This window comes from Bombus fervidus, chromosome 12 (genome assembly GCF_041682495.2).
Source record: "Bombus fervidus isolate BK054 chromosome 12, iyBomFerv1, whole genome shotgun sequence".
NCBI lineage: Eukaryota > Metazoa > Arthropoda > Insecta > Hymenoptera > Apidae > Bombus > Bombus fervidus.
In genome coordinates, this window is record NC_091528.1 from 6,089,975 (window position 1) to 6,112,253 (window position 22,279).

The window sequence follows — 22,279 nt, forward strand, 5'->3', positions numbered from 1 at the left end:
GTTAGCTCTTCTAATTTGATAGACCTTTGATGAAAATGTTTTTCAAGATAGCACAGAACTTGTAACTAATTTTCTTTCGAATTCTTGAATATTAGTAGTTCCATGTTTCTGGCTGATGGTACGATATCATTTAATATTATCAAGTACTCTGTTTTGTTTCTTTTTTAAGGTTTGCTCGATGTGCGTGTGATTCTTAGATCATAGACTGACGTAACGTTTCTTGTTTGTTTTAGGAAGAACAGTTCGACACTGGAGAAATTCCACCTACAAATTTCCAGGACAGAACTATATCCGCAGAACTCGAAGTACGTGGACCAATTGTTGCACGAAATCGCGACGAAGCCTATCGTTCACGTTGGTGAGTGTCTTTGTTCTCCAAATGTTCCCCTCTTTTAACAAAATTTGTATTTGCGAGATATCGATGATGCATTCTAAACCTGTCGGTAATTTTTTTAATTTATTGGGACGATAAACTCCAGCTAATTGAATTCACATGTTTAAACGTAACTTCTTATTATGCGAAGGAAAAATCATAAACAGTAGAGAGGATCGGTGAACTTCTATGAATTGTTCGTTCCTCGATGGTTTCAGGTAAAATGCAATTCTATCGTAATGTATTTGAAACGAATGAAATTGAAGATTGTAAATTAATTTTGCAAGGCAAATAGATCTATTGCCAATTTACGTTTATTACCAGCCGAGTAGATTTATGAAATTCTTCGTAAACGAACAGAATTGCGGTGCTCAGTAGAATCGGACGCCACTGGTCAGACCTTCGTTCCAAGCCAATGCAGCGCATGATAATCGAAATTCCCGAACATCCGAGTAATACTACGCGATCGAACATACTGTAATATAAATTTTCGAGCGACAGTGCACGCAAATCGTGCCCGGAATTTTTCCTACGGCAAAATAATAGATGGTAAGCCAGCGGAGCCCGTACGTGGACGTTTATTAAATTTTACGTGGCTCGAAATAAATCGACGTCTTCCTTCCTCCATTCTTTTCTCAGTCGATACAACGTTCCGCGGAAAAATGTACAAAGAGGGAAAAGATTTGGCTAAATTATTACCTTGATCGGCAAATTCTATCGTTTTATATATAATGGAAATTTCTATTAATTAAGTTCTTATATAATATGCCTTGTTACTTTGCAGAAAAACATAATCTTTATGTATATAACAGAGATTGGTATTAATTAATCTGTAAGCAAATAAGTCATAACTTGATCAAAAAGTTCTGTCATTTTTATTGTTCGAGAGGAAAAGGTCAAGTGTTTTATGTTGTCGGAAATATCTGTTAATTAACCTTCAAGTAAATCATCAAGTTGATGAGAAAGTGATGTCGCTTTTATTTTTCGAGAGGAAAAAATCAAGTGTGTTCAACAATATAGCAGAAATTCCTATCAATTAATCTCTTAAGCTGATCAGAAAATTCTGTCGTTTTTATTTCGTAACAGGAAAAAGCCAATTGCCTTTGCCGTAAAACAGGAATTCCTCTTAATCAATCTTCAATAAATATTCCCTTGTTACTTTGAAAAAGGAATTATCTTTTGAAATTTTTGTTAATTAATCTTCAAGTAAATCATTAACTTGATCAAAATATTCTGGCATTTTTAGATTCTCGAAAGGAAGAAGTCAAATATTCTACATTATAACAGAAATTGCTTTTAATTGATCTTGAAGTAAATGGTTAATTTGCTCAGAAAATTCATATCGTGTTTATTTCTTAACAGAAAACCATCGATTGCCTTATATATATGGTACAAATTTCGGCTAATTATATCTGTTATAGTATCCCTCGTTACTCATGATTTTCCACCATCTGCCCGATTAGTAATTTCCTTCGTCGTCGAAGAATGTGCTATTTTTCATAAATTAAGTATCCAAGAAGTCAAACAAAAGTAATTTAAACAAAAATGAACCGTGAAAAGAGATCTCGCAGGGTATCGAATTGGCTAATTATCTTTGTAATATCCATTTTTCGATGGAGGATAATGGACCATTCGATGGAGGGATAATCGTCCATTCGATGGAGGGATAATCGTCCATTCGATGGACAACGAAACCGTGACAGACAGTGAAACGCGTGTTCCCATCGCCGTCCGTTTCATCGTCGCGAGCCAGGGAGCTAACGAAGCCGACGCAACAAATGAAACGAGCTGGGAGGAGGGAAGAGAGGGTGGAGATCGGGGAGAGAAGGGAATTAGACGAGCCGGCATAAAATTAATCTGGAAACGGTGGCGCAATAATCTTCTCTGTTGGAATTAATTTCTCTCCGGCCCATGAAGCCAGACAATTAACCGGTGTTATTGTGGCCGTGGCTTTGTGCTTAGTAATTGCTACTACGCGGTTCATTGACTAACAATGCCGCGCGATCGTCCGATCCTATGGAAAGAGCAGAATAGACAGACAGGAGAGGAGAGAGAGAGAGAGAGAGAGAGAGAGAGAGAGAGAGAGAGAGAGAGGAATGGAGGAAGATCAGCTCTCACAGACTTTCGGAGCGTAACGTTTTAAAATTAGATCTGGCACCATGTCGCACGCTCAATTTCCGCTTCGATCATTATGTCCATTCTTGTTCGATTATTTTTATTCACCATACGTGTACCACTTACATTTCTATTTCTTTCTTCTTCGTTTTACATTCTTTCACTGGCGAATCGGATGGCAATTGTTGGAGGCTTTTGATTTACCTTTTGTTCCTTTTCGAATTGGAACGGAATCCGTGAAATTTGTCATGCTTCTCTTTTTTTACTTTTTCTTGTTGTTTGATCATTAAATGGATTCGGCATCGATGTACATTGATAGGAAATGAACAATTATTACTAAAATTATTAGTATATTTTCGTATACAGTTAATAATTGGCGTTTTTAATTATTGATTTAATAGTTATTCGCAAGTTGCACAATTTTCGTGAATAATTTGGTCGCAAGCGCCGGCATATTATTAATAACTATAAAATAGACTGTAGAATACTTTGATACTCGTATTCTTGCAGAAAATTTCCTTTGAACTTGTATATAGCTATAGCGACACAAATAATTCCCAGCAATAAAATCGGGAATTAACGTAAACCATAAAACGTAACATCTTTAATAGTTTTCAATAATAAAATTCAGAATCAATAGAAGTCATAAGATATTATCAACAATCGTACAAGAGAAAACGTCGTCACTCTCTTTTCTTTACGAATTTCCAACATCTTGCGTAATATGACACATATTTTTACGTGTATAACAATAGAAAATGATAAGAAGATAGTCCAAGCGGCTTTTAGAACGCGTCATGTATATGCGTGACGCGTGGTGGCGAAAGGGTGAAAGAAAATTTAATCAAAGATCGAAGTGGACTTTTCAAACGTCTCATAGAGAAACCGGGTCGCAGGATTTCTAACAAACTGAGAAGTTTCGCGTACCGAAACCGAGTGGGTCGATGTAATTTTGATAGTATACATTCGATGCAATAGTTTGTTGAACAAATCGCGATGCAGAGGTAGCAGGAGGAAGTTAAATCAACGGCAACCAGTGGCTGGTCGACGGAGATGCAATTATTAAGCGGTATCGGGCTGGCGTGAAGGAAATGAGATCGGCGATCAGAAGGGAGAGCAGGACAAAGACGGTGCTCCGGTATCTTGGTAACAAAGCAGCTCCATCCAACTTCCTAGACAATAATTAAATTACTTCAGAGTGAATTTCGTCACTCGATACGATGAAAACTGAGCTGTGGTATTATCAGGTCACGGTCCTCAAAAACTTATCGTTTCGTCGCTTCTAATTTCCGTTTATTTTTCTAAAACACATAGTGTCAATTTAATACAATATGGTAATTAAATACAAACATTGTTAGAGAATTTCAGTAAATTAACAGATCGAAATATTCGGAATTTATCGAATCTTCGATTCGATCTTCGGTAGTCGAAGACAATCAGAATTTCGATAGCTGCTAATGGTTTTCGAAGAAGATAGCACAAACCGAGGAATGAAATTTTAGTAAATTAATCAGTTAGCAGCTTTTCACGAGTATACTTGTCATGAAAAAATGACAATATTCTGTGTTATAACGAGTATACTCGTCGTGCGTAAAACGTAGTTATAATTTGCTGCTTAAATTGCAATTTTAGTGAAAACTAAAATATATTCGTGAATTTTAAGATGTTTGGAATAGTCGGAGGTTAAGAAGAAGTAAAAAAAACTGATAAAGATATATAAATAATTATTATGAAAAATTTGTATATAGTGTGAAGAATGCGACATATTTTAGGCACACACTTTTCAAAAAGATCGCGACAGCTCACTGGTTAACGTATTGAAATGTTCAGGACTCCTTGAACTTTTAACGTGACAATTCTTGATATTAATCAAAATTTTGTTGCCTGGCCATGCGTTTCAAAGATCGAACATTTAATTTATCATTTTAATTGAATCGTTTGTTTTTGTGAAAAAATAGCGTCAATCAAAAAGCAAATTTTCGTGAATTAAACAATCAAGATGTTTCAAATGTATCGAATCTTTAACGTCATCAGAAAATATCCAGAAATTCGTCCATTTATTGGAAAACAATTTAGAGACTTTTAACGTTTATCTGACTCATCGATGAGGTAGTAGCTGTCGATAAACACCCAGAGTTTTCCTTACGTCAGTTTTTCCGAACTTTCCTCTTTTTCCCTCTTCGCGACCTTTGAACTTTGTTCGAGTTCAAGGTAAGACCAACTCACACAATCAAGTTCGAAAATCGATGGGTATCCGGTGTGTAAAGCAACACAAATTGACACGCTTCCAAGAAACCAGTGATCGAAATGTTCCGCGAAGTCGTGACTTTTAATCGCGTAACAATGGCAATGAGCTATACAACAGAGGTTTTTTGTTTCTTTCGTTGTGCAACGAAGTTTTTCAAGTTTCAATGCTAATTTTAATTATCCAGATACACCTCACGTTTTTTCCTTGTCCTTTCAACCATTTCATTATTTAATATGGATACCAGTGGGAAGAAATTGCAACATGACTAACACACCTGACGTAAGTAATGACTGATAAAGCATTTGATAACTCAAGAAAGAAAAGAGGGAACGTTAATTTATTTCTTTTATAAAAAAAATTTTGAGAATTAACGATACAATTATTTCAATTATTGAAGTTTCCAGTCTACTATTTTTAACTTAAGTATGGAACAAATCTCAATTGAACGACAGGAAAAATTTGTGAAGCTTCTAACAAATTTCCAAAGATGAGGCATCTATCTGATTTCAGATAGCAGATTTCTGATTTCAGGCATCTATCGAAATTTCAAGCAATTAAAATCAGTCAGCATTCTACTTGTCATGCTGTATACAAAATAGTGTTCGAAATAACTCTATTGGAGATTAAGAAGAAACAAAATGATCGAAAAATTATTATATAATTATATACAATAACATAATTTAATTTCTCTCGAATATATGCGATGGTAAAACAAGAAATATCAAAAAATGTAAAAAGTAATTTATATAACTTTAAGAGTAAAATATTTTTATAAAACGAATAGCAATAGTCATTTTCTTAGCACTTTCACTTCATCATAAATAAAGTGAATGTTCGAAGAAAATGCCGGAATCGTAGTCTGGTTTAGTAATTGGAACAAAAAAAAAGAAAAGAAAAAAAAAATAGGAGTAAATTAGTTTCTACAGAGTAAGTGGCGGTTTAAGCTTCGAGCACCCAGGATCTAAGTAGTTCGAGTCAATAGTTCCAGCGACGCGACGGCAAGCAGACGATTAATTGTTCTGTATGATAAATTGACCGCGGGTAACCCAGACGGCTGGCACCTAAATTAGGCATATATCATTTATGAAATTGACACAGTGGACGACGCACGATCGATATTACATTCTGTGCGTCTCTGCCAAGAAATTTTTCCCGTTCAACTTGCTCGAGCTTTGCGCGACGCATCGTTTTCACTTCTGTCATAAAAACTCGCGAAATTATATCATCCAGGAACTTTGGATTAAATTAAATTTACCCTATCTGCATGCTCCACATAGCATTTTAATACTATCTTTGACAGAGAAATATTTTTCTTTTTTTTTCACTTTTTTCCTGCTTTTGATCGCTATCTTATTTTGTTAATTTCTACTTTGAATTATTAACGTTTTCTTTTCGACGGTTAAGATTTAATTTTAATTTGTATAATCTGTAGAATATTTTGGATATATTTTTAGACTGTGCATCTTTCACTTCTTTTCCAATTTGGTTTCTTTTAGTATCAATTTCTCTTGTCTGTAATTTGGATTTAGTTTTTAGTTTGTACAAATCTATAAAACACTTTGAGTATATTTTTAGATCAGGTTATCTAAAGTAGGGAAATTACCTATTAGATTTTTTGTAGATGTTTCAGATATCTGTATAGCCAAAGGAAATAAGATTTCATAGGCTTAGTAAAGAAACAGAATGATTGGAATTATAATGAGATTTAGTCTTCACTTTAACTTAGAACGGAGAATTTCGATTAACGCTGCGTAGAGGTGTCTGTTGATTATTTCCCCGTATCGGTATACGACGAGAGCGCAATTAAACGCGACTTAATCGCACTAAGACCAATTGAATCGAAAATCTCGATTGCTCCGGTTCAGCTCGAGGAAATCGAGTCGGAGATTCATGTACCTCGATCCAATAATCGGATATCTTTCCGCGAGACTAGAGAGTAAATAGTTTGATTCCACTTTGATTTTGTATTTTCCCTTTTTGTTCGCAGTTCAAAAAGAGGGCGGCACGCAATTGAAACTCCAAATAAATTATTCGAACATGCAGGCTCTCTTCAAACCTATGAGGTAAGTCGAATGGATTTAAATCTTTCCAATAAGAGATCAATCTTAAATCGAATGTTAACCAGGAATAATGAAATCTTTGTTCCTGATCCTCTACAAAGTAACGTTTGCTTTAACATTTGATACATGCAGAAAGTATCGACATAGACATTTAACAAATTTTAGAATAATTCCGGTTTAGTATTTAGAATACTCCGAGTAAATAAATTAAAACTTCTTTTAAATCCAACTAAATTATTTTCATCAAGTAAAATATAATGACACGATCGCAAAAAGGCTGCTTTTACCATTTAGAATTTTTCTTAACATATATTAACAAAAAATACGAATAGCAATGTCGATGAAATTACTTTTAGAATAAAGTATACTTCGAATACTATCCTCGTTTCTCTCATTTTTTTCATTTTCTTACTTTTCTCAAATTTTCTTCATATATTTACGTAATTGGTCGAAGACTAAAATTGAGAGTTTCTTGAAAGCTGTCCGCTTATCTCCAGCAAGCATGTGAGTCACGTTTGATATACGAATAGGTGGGATGCGCTGCTTAGTCTAACGAATGAATCCTCGAAACTTGGAGAATGAAGATAAGAGAGAGAGAGAGAAAGAGAGGGAGGGAGAGAGAGTTTCTTAGGACACGATTTACTAAGGATTATTTCGACGAGAATCGAATCCGCGAAACGCATCTTCGACGAGATAAAATCGAGCGAAAGCATTTAATTCCGTCCGAATCGGATGTTAGTTCCGAGGATTAACAATTTATTTGATCACTAAACTTGCGAGAGCGCTCCAGGTACGAGTTATACACCGTTTAATCCTCTGAAGTTGAGTCCTAAGAACTTATAAGTTGTTGCAGTAGGGACGTCTTGCTGTTGCAATGCTGAAAATATATCAAACTTGTAATCCAATTTGTTGCGTGAAGAGGGACGTAATTGCTGCATTTGCAACATTTTTCAAGCAATAATATTCGAGCTCTTACTTTGAATATTGTAATTATTACGGAATTCTTACAAATAGTCGCAGTATTTTTCAAGCAATGATATTCCAACTTTTACTTTGAATATTACAATGACTATAGAAGTTTTATATATATTTGCAATATTTTTCAAGCAATAATATTCCAGCTTTTACTTTGAATATCGTAATTACTACAGAAGTATATGTATAAATCTCAAACTCAATAAACATAGTTGGTTGTATCTTCAATCTTGAGCCTGTTGCATACGAACAGCATGCCAGCTTTACAGTCGCGTCAGTTTGAAGATACATAAGCTCGTGAAAGCATTTAAACTTTAAGATACATCTTATGAATATATTATGGATGCTGTACTAATATATATATTATACAATTATCATAATTAAGACACACAGGAGCCAAACTGAACAACTCCGTTAAAGTTGCTACGTTGATTTTTGTAAAATTAAATACTTGACCTGAGGATTTTTATGCATTTATAGGGAATTTGAAGATATAAAAATGCCATAGAAATCATATAATATGCAAAAATGTAGAAAATTTTCAGAATAGAATATTCATTATAATATGTTCGTGTTTAATGCAAGAAACAAATTTCTATCTAAATTCCATTTCATTAATTTCATTAATAAAAATATAAATTTCCATAAATATCTGCGCTAAATTAATTGTATCTTTCCACTGTTACTGAGGAATTTTTAAAGATTATGAAATCAATTAGTTTCTCTTCTCGGTGGCTCAAATAACAAATTTGATTTGCTTCAAGCATTTTACAAGAAAAAGCTATTAGCCAGCCAGCTATTACGAAATTATTCTCAAGTCTACCTACGCCTTCCTTCATGAAAAGGAGAAAGATTCGTCAGTTAAATGCGAACAGAAGAAGAGTAAGAGAAAGGAACGAGGCCTGCGGTTTTTCTTACCACATGGTTGACGAAGTTACGTGGATGGGATTACGAGCACAATTACATAAGTGGAGGGCCAAGTGCCTCGTGCCATGCGAGAGCCACTCCAACTGTCCTTGCCTCTCTTCCACTCAATTATCATTGCCCACTCTCCCTTTTTTCCCTCCAGAAAACGCGATACGTCACATCCTCCCATTGTCTTCCAGCCTAAGAACACTTCCCAGCTTAAGCAGACTGAAGGAAACGAGCATCGAGGGTCGCAAAACATTTTAGACACGTTCATTCCTTTCGTTTTTTTTTTTTTTTTTTTTTTTTTATTGTACGCAGTTTCAACCTCCTACTCGTCCTTTTTCCATCTCGTTTCGCTAAAGTTATGATACTTAGGAAAAATGAGCAATAAATCTAAGAAACGAATTGTAAATTTTATTCTTTTCGTTTTATATTTCGAAAACAAAATTTCTATGTCAGCAGTATTTTGTTTGCAGTTAGAATATAACGACGAGTAAAATAATTTGTCCGTTTTCTATGCTCCAAGTAATTGTATTTATGGGCTTACAAGTTTGTTAATGGATTTATTTAACAGAATTGATCATTTTACTATAGAAGACACTAAATCTGTGTACAGTGGGATTTCAGAAAATATTTGATCCGAAATATTTGATTGCAACGTAAATTCGTCCTGTTTTCGTCGGTATAAATTAACAAATTTATAAATTAAATTGCGCTCTGCCTTTTGACTCGAGGACGATATACACAAGTATTTTTTTGTACTGAAAATAACAGAAAATTAGTTCCAACATAGAAAATTCTTTCTTCGATGATTATTTTACAAATATCGAAATTGATGATAACGATATGATTATGAAGATTATGAAAATTAAGTGGCAAAAAATTGACATTCTTTAAATCATCTTTTGCAGTAAAAAGAAGGCACTCTCTTATTAATCGTAAATCACCGTAATCGCCATAAATCATAAATCCTGAACGAAATTGAATGGCAGAGTTAATTATCCTGTCTGAGAATAGATTTAATTGTCTATTATCATCGTAGATCTCAATCGTAAAAGATATTGCTGCTTAGTTTCCTCTCGAATAAATTGTGCACGTTGCCAGGCCGGATACGAGCTGTTCTTAACTTATACGGGTCAATTGCGTCGACAGGAAGTTGCGGAGGACCGATGTTTCTCGCGTTAATTTCTCGTTCTTATCGACGTGTATTTTGAATCCAGCCTCGTGGGATCGCGACGAAAAGCTACGTCGCGAACAAACTGCAGAAGTAATTTCGCTCTGACTGCGACCTCGAAATACCAAACTTTCCTCGCCCTATCTTCGAGCCCATTGCACCCTCGTTCGCAACTCTGAGAAGCCTGATTTTGCTCTTCTTACTGCTTAATTACGACTACTATTTATGCTCGCCAGAGATAACTGACTGCTACAAAAGAAACGACAGACAAGACCGAAGTATCAAGGTTTTTAAGAAATTTTTTTAACTGTTCGGAAAATCCATAGCGTTTTTGACATTTTTATGTTCCTTACATAAACAATTTTATATTCTATCATGCTCTATGTATGATATATGTATGAAATGTTTTCTTGAAACATCATCCAAATTGATATAACGTAATCAAATTTTCGTTTGCGTTACATTTATTTTGCAACGAACAAATGTGTAAATTTCAGAAACTAGAATTATCAGAGTGACTAATCATTACGGTACAACTTTATATTTTTATCAACATAATTACATAACTGAAGAAGTGGAAGCTATATAGATTATACTTATCTACGAGTGACAATGAAATAGAATTGTAGATTAAAAGACACCTTGAAGCACTGAAACATATCACACGATAGAAGAGTATAGGATACAATTCAGTATAAAACGGAACCAAAGAGAGATACGATTATATTAAATATATATAAACTTCAAAGAAGAAAATTAATAAACTCAGTGCATCGCATCCAAGATCATATAATTAGAATTTGTTCAATGAAAGTTAATTCCATCCAATAAATCACATCTAACGTATAATAAACGAATGACAATGAAATAGAATTGTAGACTGAAAGGCGCCTTGAAGCTCTGAAATATGTCGTACGATAGAAGAGTATAAGATACAATTTTCAGTATAAAACTGAACCAAAGAGAGATACAATTATATTAAATGTATCTAAACTTCAAAGAAGAAAATTAATAAATTCAATACATCGCGTCCAAGATCATATAATTAGAATTCGTTCAATGAAAGTTAATTCCATCCAATAAATACGATCGTAAAGGGTTAATTCTCTAATTATCCGTTCTCTTTCTTTGTGTATCCACTGCGTTTTAATTCCGCGCGATTTTTCACAATAATTTTCGTCAGTCCCTCGTTACTCGCGGCAAATACCCATCGCCGTGTTCCGGAACCGGAAGAACCGGGGAAAGGAGCGAAAGAATAAAGCAAGAGAAAACGTAATATCCCGAAGTGGAAAGAAAATTCGAGACAAGTGAGGCTCGTCGGGACGCTTATTGCGACTCCTTTTTATCCCTCTTGTCTCTTCCCGGGGGTTCGACCCCCTCCAACCATTTCCGTGCACACACTTGGCCCTTTAAACTTCCGGTCGGCCGAAGATTCCACGATAAGTGGCCAAGGCCGGCTTAAACTCCGGTAATAAGTTCGGCAATAAGTTTCAGGGAAAGTTTCCGGACTTGGACCATCCTCTGACACGCTACGAAAAGGGCTGGAACCGTTTGGGTGTCAATGGGTAGGGGAGGAAGAAAGCTGGAATTCCACAAAATTGCCAGCGTCTGCAGCGCCACCAATCCCGCAATAAGCTCTCGTTACACGTTTAAAGAGGACACCTCTTTCTCTCCCCACGAAACGAACCAGTTCTGACTTTCTCTTTCGCTCTTCGTCTTCCTTCCCTTTCTTTTTTTTTTTTTTTCTTTTCCACTCTCGAACGAAGAGAGATTCATTGAATGGACAATTTTTCACGACGACGTTCCTTCTCGCGGAATTATTTCTTCGCTCGGTTTCTTTTTATTCGAAGCCCGCTTCAAGGCTCTTTGATTGCGAGCTTTGGATTTTCGGGCAGATGAACAACTGCTCGTTGAATCTGAACGGTGATTTTCGATTTCGTTCGAGCTGCCAGATTCGACTTTTATTTCCATTTTTGGAGGAGAGACGGCGATTTCGAAAGATGGAAAAGAAATAGAGATTCAAGTGGTTAGTGTATTAGGTTGTACTACTTTTCTATATTCCCTTTATATATATATATATATATATATATACTTTTTTTTTATATCTGTGGATTTTATTTTTGGAGAGAAGATGGCGATTTCGGGGGATAAAGAAGGGATAAATGAAGATTGACGTGGTTATGGTATGGATATTGAGATGGCTAGTGTATTAGGTTGTACTATTTTTTTATATTTCTTTTTTCCTTTTTTAATAAATATTTTTATATTCATGAATGTACATAAAATTATACTTCATTTTTGGAGAAAAGGCAGTGATTTCAGGGGATCAAATAGAAATAGCTAAAGATTGAGGTGACTGATGTATTAAGTAATACTGCTTTCTCATATTTTCTTTCTTTTCCATGAACATTTTTATATTTGCGAATTTTATTTTCGGAGAAAAGATGACGATTTCGAACGATAAAGAACAAATAGATGTAGATTGAGGTGACTGGTGTATTAGGTTGTGCCACTCTTTTATATTTCTCTTCTATTTTTTTTTTTTTTTTTTTTTCTAATTAACATATTTATATTTGTAAATGGAAAATTGTATTTGGTCTTTGGAAAAGAAAAGACGCTAATTTACAGGGACGAGGAAATATTGGAATATTTAGCAGCCTTTCTGAACCATTCTGTTTGCTTGTAAATATGAAATTGTATGTTAGGTTGAACTGTCTTTTTATATCATGCTTCTAAGAAGCTTATGTCTTTCCATGTTTCTGCGAAGAAAATATAACGCGCTTAAATTACCGCCAGTTTCATTGTTTAATAAATTAAAGCTCATCAAAGTACAATGTTGATTATAAAATAATTAAAACTGAGAAGCTTCTCTTCCATATATGATTTCAATCTTTTAGCGTTCGTATGTACACCGATGTATAAAGGCATTCTTTTTAGAATTTATTGAAATATGTGTTTCTAAAAATGGAATATTTTGGACATGCATAGAAATCTTATATCTTTTCTATTTTTCAATTTCCATACATCTTACATTCTTTAAATGTCTATTTATTCCTCAACAATTTCTGGAACGATTATTAAAAATAAAATTGCTGGTTATATGGTTTGCGAGAAACACAAGTTTCCTTCTTATCCACCTTCCTGCGGCTAGCAAAGTTCGTGTTATTAAATTTGCCGCGAAACTTCAGCGTCTGAATCTCGTGTACTCCATTATTAAAAGCACCTCTCTTTTTTCGCATTTTACTAACAAATTTCGATAATCTTCCTCGTTGCACCTCGACCAACCTTTTTAGACTTTATCTCGTCAAAAGAACCGCGAATGATATTAATAAATGGTATGTCTTTGAAAAGCATGAGTCAGCTAGAAAGCATTCTGTATACTTCGATAATTGAACTAAATCATTGTTCACGCTTTGCATGTTTAGTTTAATCAACCGAGGAAAAGAAGTTGCTGGTCGTAGGTCGGATGTTTTTTATTCGCTTTCCACCACTCGGTCGACTAATCGACCAGCAATAATTACCATCGACCTACATCATTAGTTCTAGCCGCAATTAGCGTTTGACCATTCACGATATAGCAAATTCCAATGGAACTGGTTTTACGAGCTTCACAAAAATCTCGAGTACTCGTGTATACGTATACGTGACTCGTATAAAGTTACTCGTGCACGAAAAATTGTAGGGGAGTACACGCAAAATATATCGACAGGTTCAAGACCTGAAACTCGAAAAATTTCAATAATCGAACTCTGTATTATGTATTAAAAAACATAGGAAAAAATGGAGAAATAATTCAAGCAAATATGATTCATTTTTTATGCTTCTTTAAATACGATAATAAAAAAACAACTATCAATATATAAAAATACGTATGCTAATACCCCACTTAAAAGTTCTAACATTTTATTTCGTCTTATTTCGTAATATAAAATACTTCATTACGATAAATAAATAATATAACAGGAAGTTTACTTATCAAAAATATTGACATAAAAGTAGACTCATCACAGAAGTTCGACTAAATTCTTTTGGTCGCTTTCATTTTCTTCTAACATTGAAAAATATATTCAATCCGGACAAAATATGAAAGAAGTCTTATTAAAGGTTAATTAAAAAATATAGTTTTACACGACGAATCCTCGTTCCAATCTTTTATCAAACGTCTTAGAACATTGTTCTTTTTGTTCGTTAAAATGGGAGCGTACTCGACACATAGATATTCGAGAATCGTAGCAGGATTTTAATCAATTTGCGGTATAAAACGAGGCAGGAAGAAAAACCGAAGCTCGTATGTCCCAGATTTTCGCGGCGGCCTGTAAGAAAAGCAATTCCTCTAATCTGACCTATAAATCTGTAGGTCCTCAGCCGTAGACGGTGCAATTAATATTTGCCCCGGAATAAATCGCGTACGAACCGGTTCATTTGAATATAAAATAGCCGCGACCCCGGTCTTATTCCGCGCAATTATTCCAACGAAATACTGGTTATCTTTCCCGCGCACCTCGTTGCTGCCAGCCGGTAGAAAATTTCGCTTCGCCAAGGAGAAGGAAGGAGCCTTTGGTAAACAGAATTATGCCGCGGAGTCGGAAGGTCAGACAGCAAGGGTTGGCTGGCAGCCTCGCGATGCCAGTTAACTTTTAATCGGATGCAAATTACGGGCTAATTACCGCACGACCGTCGTATTAATTAGCTCAGCCTGCTTGGAAAAGTTCTTGCCCAGCGTTCTTCTCCTTGTTTCGTTCTTTTCGTAGTCGATGTTCCGCAGAAATTTGACGATTCTTTCTATCTTATAAGAAACATCCCCAAGCGCAATTATCAATTTTGATAAAATTCATAACGTAAACGGCGGACTTTTATGCAATTGCGTGTCTTTATGAAGGGAACCGAGAGAGTGGAACCTGCATAGTACTTTGTTTCGCTTACTAAAAATTACGACGAGTACTCCACTTTGTTTATTTTACATAAATATTTCTCTGAATTTCTGCACCTTTACATTCGTCACGAGTGCATAAAAATGTACGTAATTTCACTTATATGTAATTTCCCGGGAAATTATTCGACATGGAATTTGGGGGGAATTGGATTCAATGTATTAAAAAAGTTACTGGAGAAAATAGAAGTTGATGCTCAATTTTCTAACGAAATAACACTTACTACCTCTAAATATAAATCGCAATTTAGGCTTCTTTTCTTCATTTTATCTTACCATGAAAATATAAATTTGCATAAAGATCCACATTTTATTATTAGATATTAAGCGAAAACTTGCTTGCTATTTTCATTTGATTTTCATCTCTTATTCGCCGATAAACAATCCACAGAGACGTAAAATATAACGTACTGGTATTTAATTGAGGAATTTTAGTTCGAAATTTTTCTACCGTTATCATCAACCTCACAACCTTTGCTAATTACATAGTTTCGTAGTTACTAGATACCATTACATCAAACGAGATGATAATACGATTATTCGGTTCGTAATTAAAAAATGGGAAACTAAAAAATCATTTTGATTAGGAGTCTGCTGAATGGTTAGTAGGAATTATTTGCGCCAGGCACTGATAAAACGAAGTTCGAATCGGGTTAATGAGAAGCTAAAGTATTTCAGTATTCTCACTGGAATTTTGATTCAAAGTTGGTAAAAGTTTGGATATTGGATCGCAATATGCAAAAAGTTTGCCAAGTATCTAGATTAAAGATAGTTTTATTTCAAATTACTCATGTTTTCAACCTCGACCACGAAATACAAGAAATTAGGAATATGTTTATAATCCTGTTAATATGCGAACAGAAACATTTTTTTTACTTCATAATCTAATTAAAGTAAAGATAGTTAGTTGTTGAGAGTCAACTGTACGTTCACACCATAGATATATTTCTATTTTTCTCTTTCAAATAAGTAGAATAATCAGAATCGTGCCAGACACTAGTAAAAGATTTTCTTTTTGAAAGAACTCCACGTAATGACATTTACATAACTCGCGTAAGTTCTTAATTTTTCGCTTAAAATAGTTCGATTATTTTCGTTCAAGAAGAAAGACGAATGTCCTTCAAACATTATCAAATATGTGTATGCAAAAGTTTACTAGTAGAAGTATCGTGGTTTCTATGGAAAGAATTCAATAAAATTCCCAAAAATGGCATTCTAAACCAGAATTGTTTTGTGAATGTAATAATGAATAGAATAATAAATATTATAATATATACGATAGTAGATATTATACTAAATACAATGATATGCCAATACTTTTAATGACCACCGTATTGTTACCATGTAATGTAATGTAAACCATTTAACGAATTGTGACATTGTTCATGTTTAGTAATACAGGCACGAGCAGAAACAGAAATTTCGTAATTCGACACTATCAGTCAATACATGATACGGGTAGCTGACGAGTTTGCAAACTCATTTTTCTCGAAAACGAAGCCTTGAACGAAAAAACTGTTACTCTTCCCTTCGACGTATTTTTGCCCGTAGAATCACCATCCGACCGCTCGTACCATAATTTCGGAAAAACCCTATATATGTATTATGACAGTTATTTGTAACCTAATGATACCATCGTTTAGAATTAATTCATAAACATTTAAAATCGAATACTCTCTTTCTGAAAGTTTTGTCCCATTATTTACATTCTTATAGAGCCTGCGTAGCACGTACTCGCTCAACGTCAGTAGATCCACGGAATTCTGGGTTTCTTGTTCTAGCGCCATATTTCGTAAGGAAAGGTGCACACGTACGAGAAGGATTCTCCAGAGACGGTTTTTTTTTTATTTATCGCCGTCGACTTTCACGATAGAACCGGAAACGAGGTAGAGGGGGCGGGAGAAAACGAAGAGAAAACCGTTTCTTCCTCTCTTTCTCTGTAGGGTTATGTTTTCTCGAGAAATCGCTTGCTTCTGGATTCCGACATCTCGAAACTGTCGCATAGCTGTACGTGCTACGGCCTTGAACGAGCAAAACATTTTTCAGGCAACGAAAACGATCGTAGAACCGAGATGAAAATTCCTCTCTTATCTGAATCTCGGTTTGAATCAATTACGAAATTTCGATTGAATGAAATTCAATCGTCAGAACGTGGTAATAAAGCGTGAGTTATTCCCTCGAGAAAGTGAAAATGAAAAATGAAGATGATAAAGTAAGATTGTCGTGTTCAATTATGGGAAGAGTTCTTCGCGAGTGTTTTGACATTGTCATGAAAGTGGAAATTACTTTCTCTTCCGTGTATTTTTTCTTTTTTTCTTTTTCCACGTGGAGAGAGGCTCGTGCATTCTCATTGGGTCTCGACGATGCCCTTGAACCGGAAAATATTTCCGAGAAAACAAGGAATTTCCCACGAGTCCCACGATCGAAGTGGAAAATCGCGAAAAACATTTCCACCTGATAATACGTTCTACGTTATTCTAGGTTAACGTTCGTTTCTTGATTTGACTCAGATACACCTGAATTTTTTATTCTACGAAAGTTTCCAAATAATTGTCACGTTTCTTTCATTTGCGATTTAAATTGAATGTATGAATCAGATTTCTTTGTTGTCGTTTATTTATTATTCCAATGTTTCAAACAAATTGAAGTGTAAATAGCACTGCAATAATTTTTCTGAGAAGCTTGTGGCTAGTTAAAAATTACAGTGGCATAAATCAGATTACTATTTTTCATAAACTAATGCTTTATTTCTGCTTATCGTTATAAGAAATGCATCATATTTGTTCAAATTATGGAATCGTGTCAATTTATGCAAATTCGTAATTTTATAAACTATATAAAGAAGTGGAAACTAAATAGGAATGTGATTCGCCCGTTAAAATTATAACGATTACTTTACTTTGAATATTTTACACATTTTACTTGAATGTCACATGCGTTCTGGTTATTTTTGCATATTTAAATTTTCCATAAATGCATAAACATCCGCAATCTAATTATATCTTAATTAACTACGCCACCAAAGCGACGATATTTGTGAAAATTCTAATTTTTCTCAGCCTCGATTTACATCGTTATAATTTTTAATGCGTCCTATCTGTATGAAAAACCTCCTAAATTCGTAGCAAGAGAATACCAAAGTTTTTTTATTCCAATTCCTCTGAATCATTAACAATTTAATATTATCTCTTTTTTTTTCTCATTAATGTACCAGGTTTCCACGAGAACAGCAAACTTTACCAAATCACTTCTATTTCACTGACTTCGAGAGACACACAGCAGAGATCGCAGCGTTTCATCTGGACAGGTAACCAAGTATTCTATCGATCGAAATTTTATTAGAAAAAAAGAAAGGAAAAAGACGATCTATGAAAAACAAGATCTTCGATGAATCAACGTTATCGGTATAGTTTCTTGGATCCGAGAGGAATGAGCGTGGAAAAATTTGCCCTCATCGAACGATTCGCTGTTGCAGACTACTGGGATTCCGAAGGGCGATGCCAGTCACCGGTAGAACGTTGAACCTAACGACAGAGATTTATCAGATCGCCGACGGCGAGCTGCTGAAGACGTTCTTCGTCAGCCCCGCCGGTAATATCTGCTTCCACGGCAAGTGCAGTTATTACTGCGATACGGCGCACGCGATTTGCGGAAATCCGGACACCCTTGAAGGGAGCTTCGCCGCGTTCTTGCCGGATAAATCTTTCGTTGCGAGGAAGGCCTGGCGACATCCATGGCGCAGGAGTTATCACAAGAGGAAGAAGGCGCAGTGGGAGCACGGTGAGATTTTTCTTCTCTCGAATCTAGTTTATTAACACATTCACAAACGGTTACAAGTTCTAAGTCATCCTTAAGTAGCGAACAAAGGAAAAATGAAAACTGACGCGATGTGGATTTAATAATTTTCTGTATCAACGATTTTTGTAATTATGTAGGTTGAGCACACTTGGCTGATTTCAATGAGCTTGAAATACGTCGTCAAGGTTATATTATCCCTATATATATATAGCTTAACTTAAATTATATATATATGTAGCTCAATTTAAATTTAATTCATTGATGCTGATTATCTTTAATATAAATAAAAAAGGATAAATCAACAAGTTGTAAATTACGTCAGATTAGTATCCGGTCGTCATGAATTAATTTTTGTTTCCATTTTGCAAATGCCATTTTCCAAATATATTGTAAATTCGATTACTACTTGATTTATTATTATTTGTATATGCTAGCAAATATACTTTTGTTATTAGGTTATGTGTTGAGGACATGTCGCTGCTTGGCAACGATAATGAAACAACTCGACAAATTTCATATTTTCTTTTATCAAAAAGAAAGCCTACATTATGTTTCTGCTTTTATCATATAAAACGGTATCTTTATAACGCCCTCAATTTTATGTTAGAAGGAAAAATTATTACTTACGTCGCTATCAACCTGATCTTGGTTTTACAGCGACACTGACTCATCCTCAGTTGTTTTGTGACGCTACAAGTGGAAGGTTGTAATGTGTTCGCGAATACTGGCATAGCTTGTGTTAAGTCAGTCTTGCAATGACATTGAAATGATTCACAAAGATTTCTTTGTAAAAAATGTAGTTTTATTTATTTTAGTTCATGTAATTTGTGTATTTGCTTAAAAAAGAAAGGAAAAAACCCTCCTCTAAAGTTTATATTTTTTGAGTTGTACCGGTATAGGTGCCAAGTAGCGACGTGTATATATCTGCTGACTTTAGTTATTATTTGTATGTAAGTGACGAATGGATAGGTGAAGACATAGTGCAACGTTTCATATAGCAACAGATTCATTAATTATATCACTTTACTACTCTAGCACGTTCGTTTCTTCTCTTTTATTTATACGATATTAAAAATAGTCGTATTTCTCGTCAATGAGTTAAGTTTAGGTTGGACTATATAAAAACGCATCCGTCTACTCCAGAGTGAAGTATAGTCGTAACATAAATTGTACTGAAGCTTTTTTAAGTTTAAGTATGTTGACCTTGGCAATATATTTCAAGATTATCGAAACCGGTGAGGTGTATCCTTTTCCACATACTAACCAAAATATTTTTCAATATTGATATAACAGTCATTTATTTTATGATATATATCACATTTATTCATCGTTTTTATTAAATATAAATCTAATTCGCAAAATTATGTTGTCTTTATATTTCTTATTTTATAAACATTCTTTTGTTCGCCACCGTAGTTGCTTGCTGGCGATGTAGTTCTACGTCACCTCAAAATCTATAACCGGTTGCCACTGACGTAGTTCTACGTCATTTATAAGTTTTTGGCTGGTTGCCGACGATGTAGTTCTACGTTATTTCAAAATCTATAACTGTCGCTGGCATAGTTCGGCGATGTTTTTCTTCATATTTACGACGAGTTTTGTGCATTTTACTACGACCACGATTTTACGTCATATTTGTTATTACATCTTTTTCTGAACTTTTACTGGCGCAACCGCTTGTTTCATCTAAACGTCAGTTCTTTTCTAAGTTAAATGCTATTCACCAATTATTGGTGTCGTTTTCTGAATATTAGCTACGTCAGTTTAGTGTTATCTTCTGAATAATTTTATATACATGTATACACGGTTGTGTACAAATAAACATAGATAATTTTTCGTGACTAGCGCAAGACGTGTTAATATAAATTATAATTTCATTATCAATCAAAAATAATCTATTTTCTAAAACAATTTTACATTTATTGTTTTTCGATCAAATTCATATCCCTCCGTCTTAACCGGTTGCAAAATCCATCCGGAATATCCAACCAATTTTCCACTGGGTATACTCGGTACATAGCAGAGCACGCTCTTTTTATAATGCACTTTGTTTGAAGTCGATACATACGTTCAATGGTTCCCGGGATATCGCGAGTCGATAGTTCAGCGATAAGATTCATGACAGTCAAAATTCGTGGAAATCGCCGTGACCTACTTTTTCGAAGGATTGTGTACGTAACGATTTAATAGTAGCAGTGAAAAAACGCTAAATCAGCATCATTCACTGTTCGCTGTACCGGTATCTGGATTGCGGTAGGTCGGCATGTGAGTGCGATAGAGACAGAGATATCGAATTATTAAAAATTATACTTGCTTCGCACGGCGATATCTCTGGAACCAGGTGTTGTATCGAGATAAAACAAAAACTGGTTTAAGGTGGCGAGTTCTCTGCTTCTAACGATAACTTTTTATAGACTTCGTTTTACTGACTTCGAAATGCACATGGAAAGAATATGACGAGTCCAGTTGTTTCAATTTTTTGATTGTGAACAAATTGCTTTACAAATAGAAATCTCATGAAAATAGACGATACATGTTCGTATTGGTCTGAAATTTGAACAGTATGATCGTAACAGACGTGTGATGCTTACAGTGATAATTTCAAAATGTTTTATACTACACATATCATACGCATAAATAGAACATTTTTCTATAAGTATTCAAATGGTTTCCCAAGTCACTCTATACGTATATTTTAGACAATATTTATTGCAGCATTTGTTTCGAAGTAGTTCTTGTTATCAATAATTAATTATATATTAATTAAATGTTAAGCTATAAATTGAAACTTAGAGCTTTAAAGAAACTACCATCGTTAAGAATATATTATCGAATGGGTCGCTGAATATTTGATAGTCTGAAGCTTTAAAAATGTAAAAGTTCCGTAGCTCTCATAACCCATGTATAACCTGGTTACATAATATATGTATATATATATATATATATCCATCGGACATTAAAATTTCACGGTGAAAAGCGATAGTTTGAAATACTTTTAAGTTTTAATTGATTTTCGTTAAGTTTAGTTGAATCTTCGTTCAATACCAACCTCCCACGCTATAGTACCATTTTAATATTCTGTAAAATAAACACAATTTAAAACTTAGTAATATTTTATTTTTGTATGCTTTCAGATTCCGATTACTGTTCCCTGGTAAAAGAAATTCCACCATACCACGAGGGTCGCAGGCTGCTGGATCTGATGGACATGGCCGTCTTAGACTTCCTTATGGGAAACATGGACAGACACCATTACGAGACGTTCAAGATTTTCGGCAACAACACGTTCCCCTTGCACTTGGATCACGGTAGAGGTTTTGGCAGAGCTTTCCACGATGAGATCTCTATCTTGGCCCCCATCTTACAGTGCTGCATGATCAGACAAACAACTCTAAGCACCCTTTTAAAGTAAGTTCTTTCAGTATTATAGAAATTCTTCCTAATTGATTATCGTAACTTGGATTTGGATAATTTCGATCCAGTTCCTATTATTGTATCAAATTCGTTTTATTGCGAACACGTTCTTTACGTAGGGGAACTCTATTGTTTTGTAGGATTTGCTTGACATTCCTATTCATAAGTAGAATACTTGAAGTTTTATACACTCTTATTTATAATATACATATATGTGTATATGTGTGGGTGTGTGTGTATATATTATGAAAGTAACAAAAACAGCAATAAAAGAAGAATGGAA

General features: G+C 34.6%; 1 protein-coding gene across 1 annotated transcript in view; it reads left to right on the forward strand.

Annotated features, from left to right (window-relative positions):
• Positions 1 to 22,279, forward strand: part of LOC139993123 (extracellular serine/threonine protein CG31145) — a 93,906-nt gene that overhangs the window by 64,315 nt on the left and 7,312 nt on the right. Inside the window, exons 2-6 of the mRNA XM_072014572.1 lie at positions 234 to 358; positions 6,724 to 6,799; positions 17,999 to 18,091; positions 18,260 to 18,564; positions 21,717 to 21,990. Coding sequence (XP_071870673.1) covers positions 234 to 358; positions 6,724 to 6,799; positions 17,999 to 18,091; positions 18,260 to 18,564; positions 21,717 to 21,990 — 873 coding nt within the window. The remainder of the gene's footprint in view (positions 1 to 233; positions 359 to 6,723; positions 6,800 to 17,998; positions 18,092 to 18,259; positions 18,565 to 21,716; positions 21,991 to 22,279) is intronic.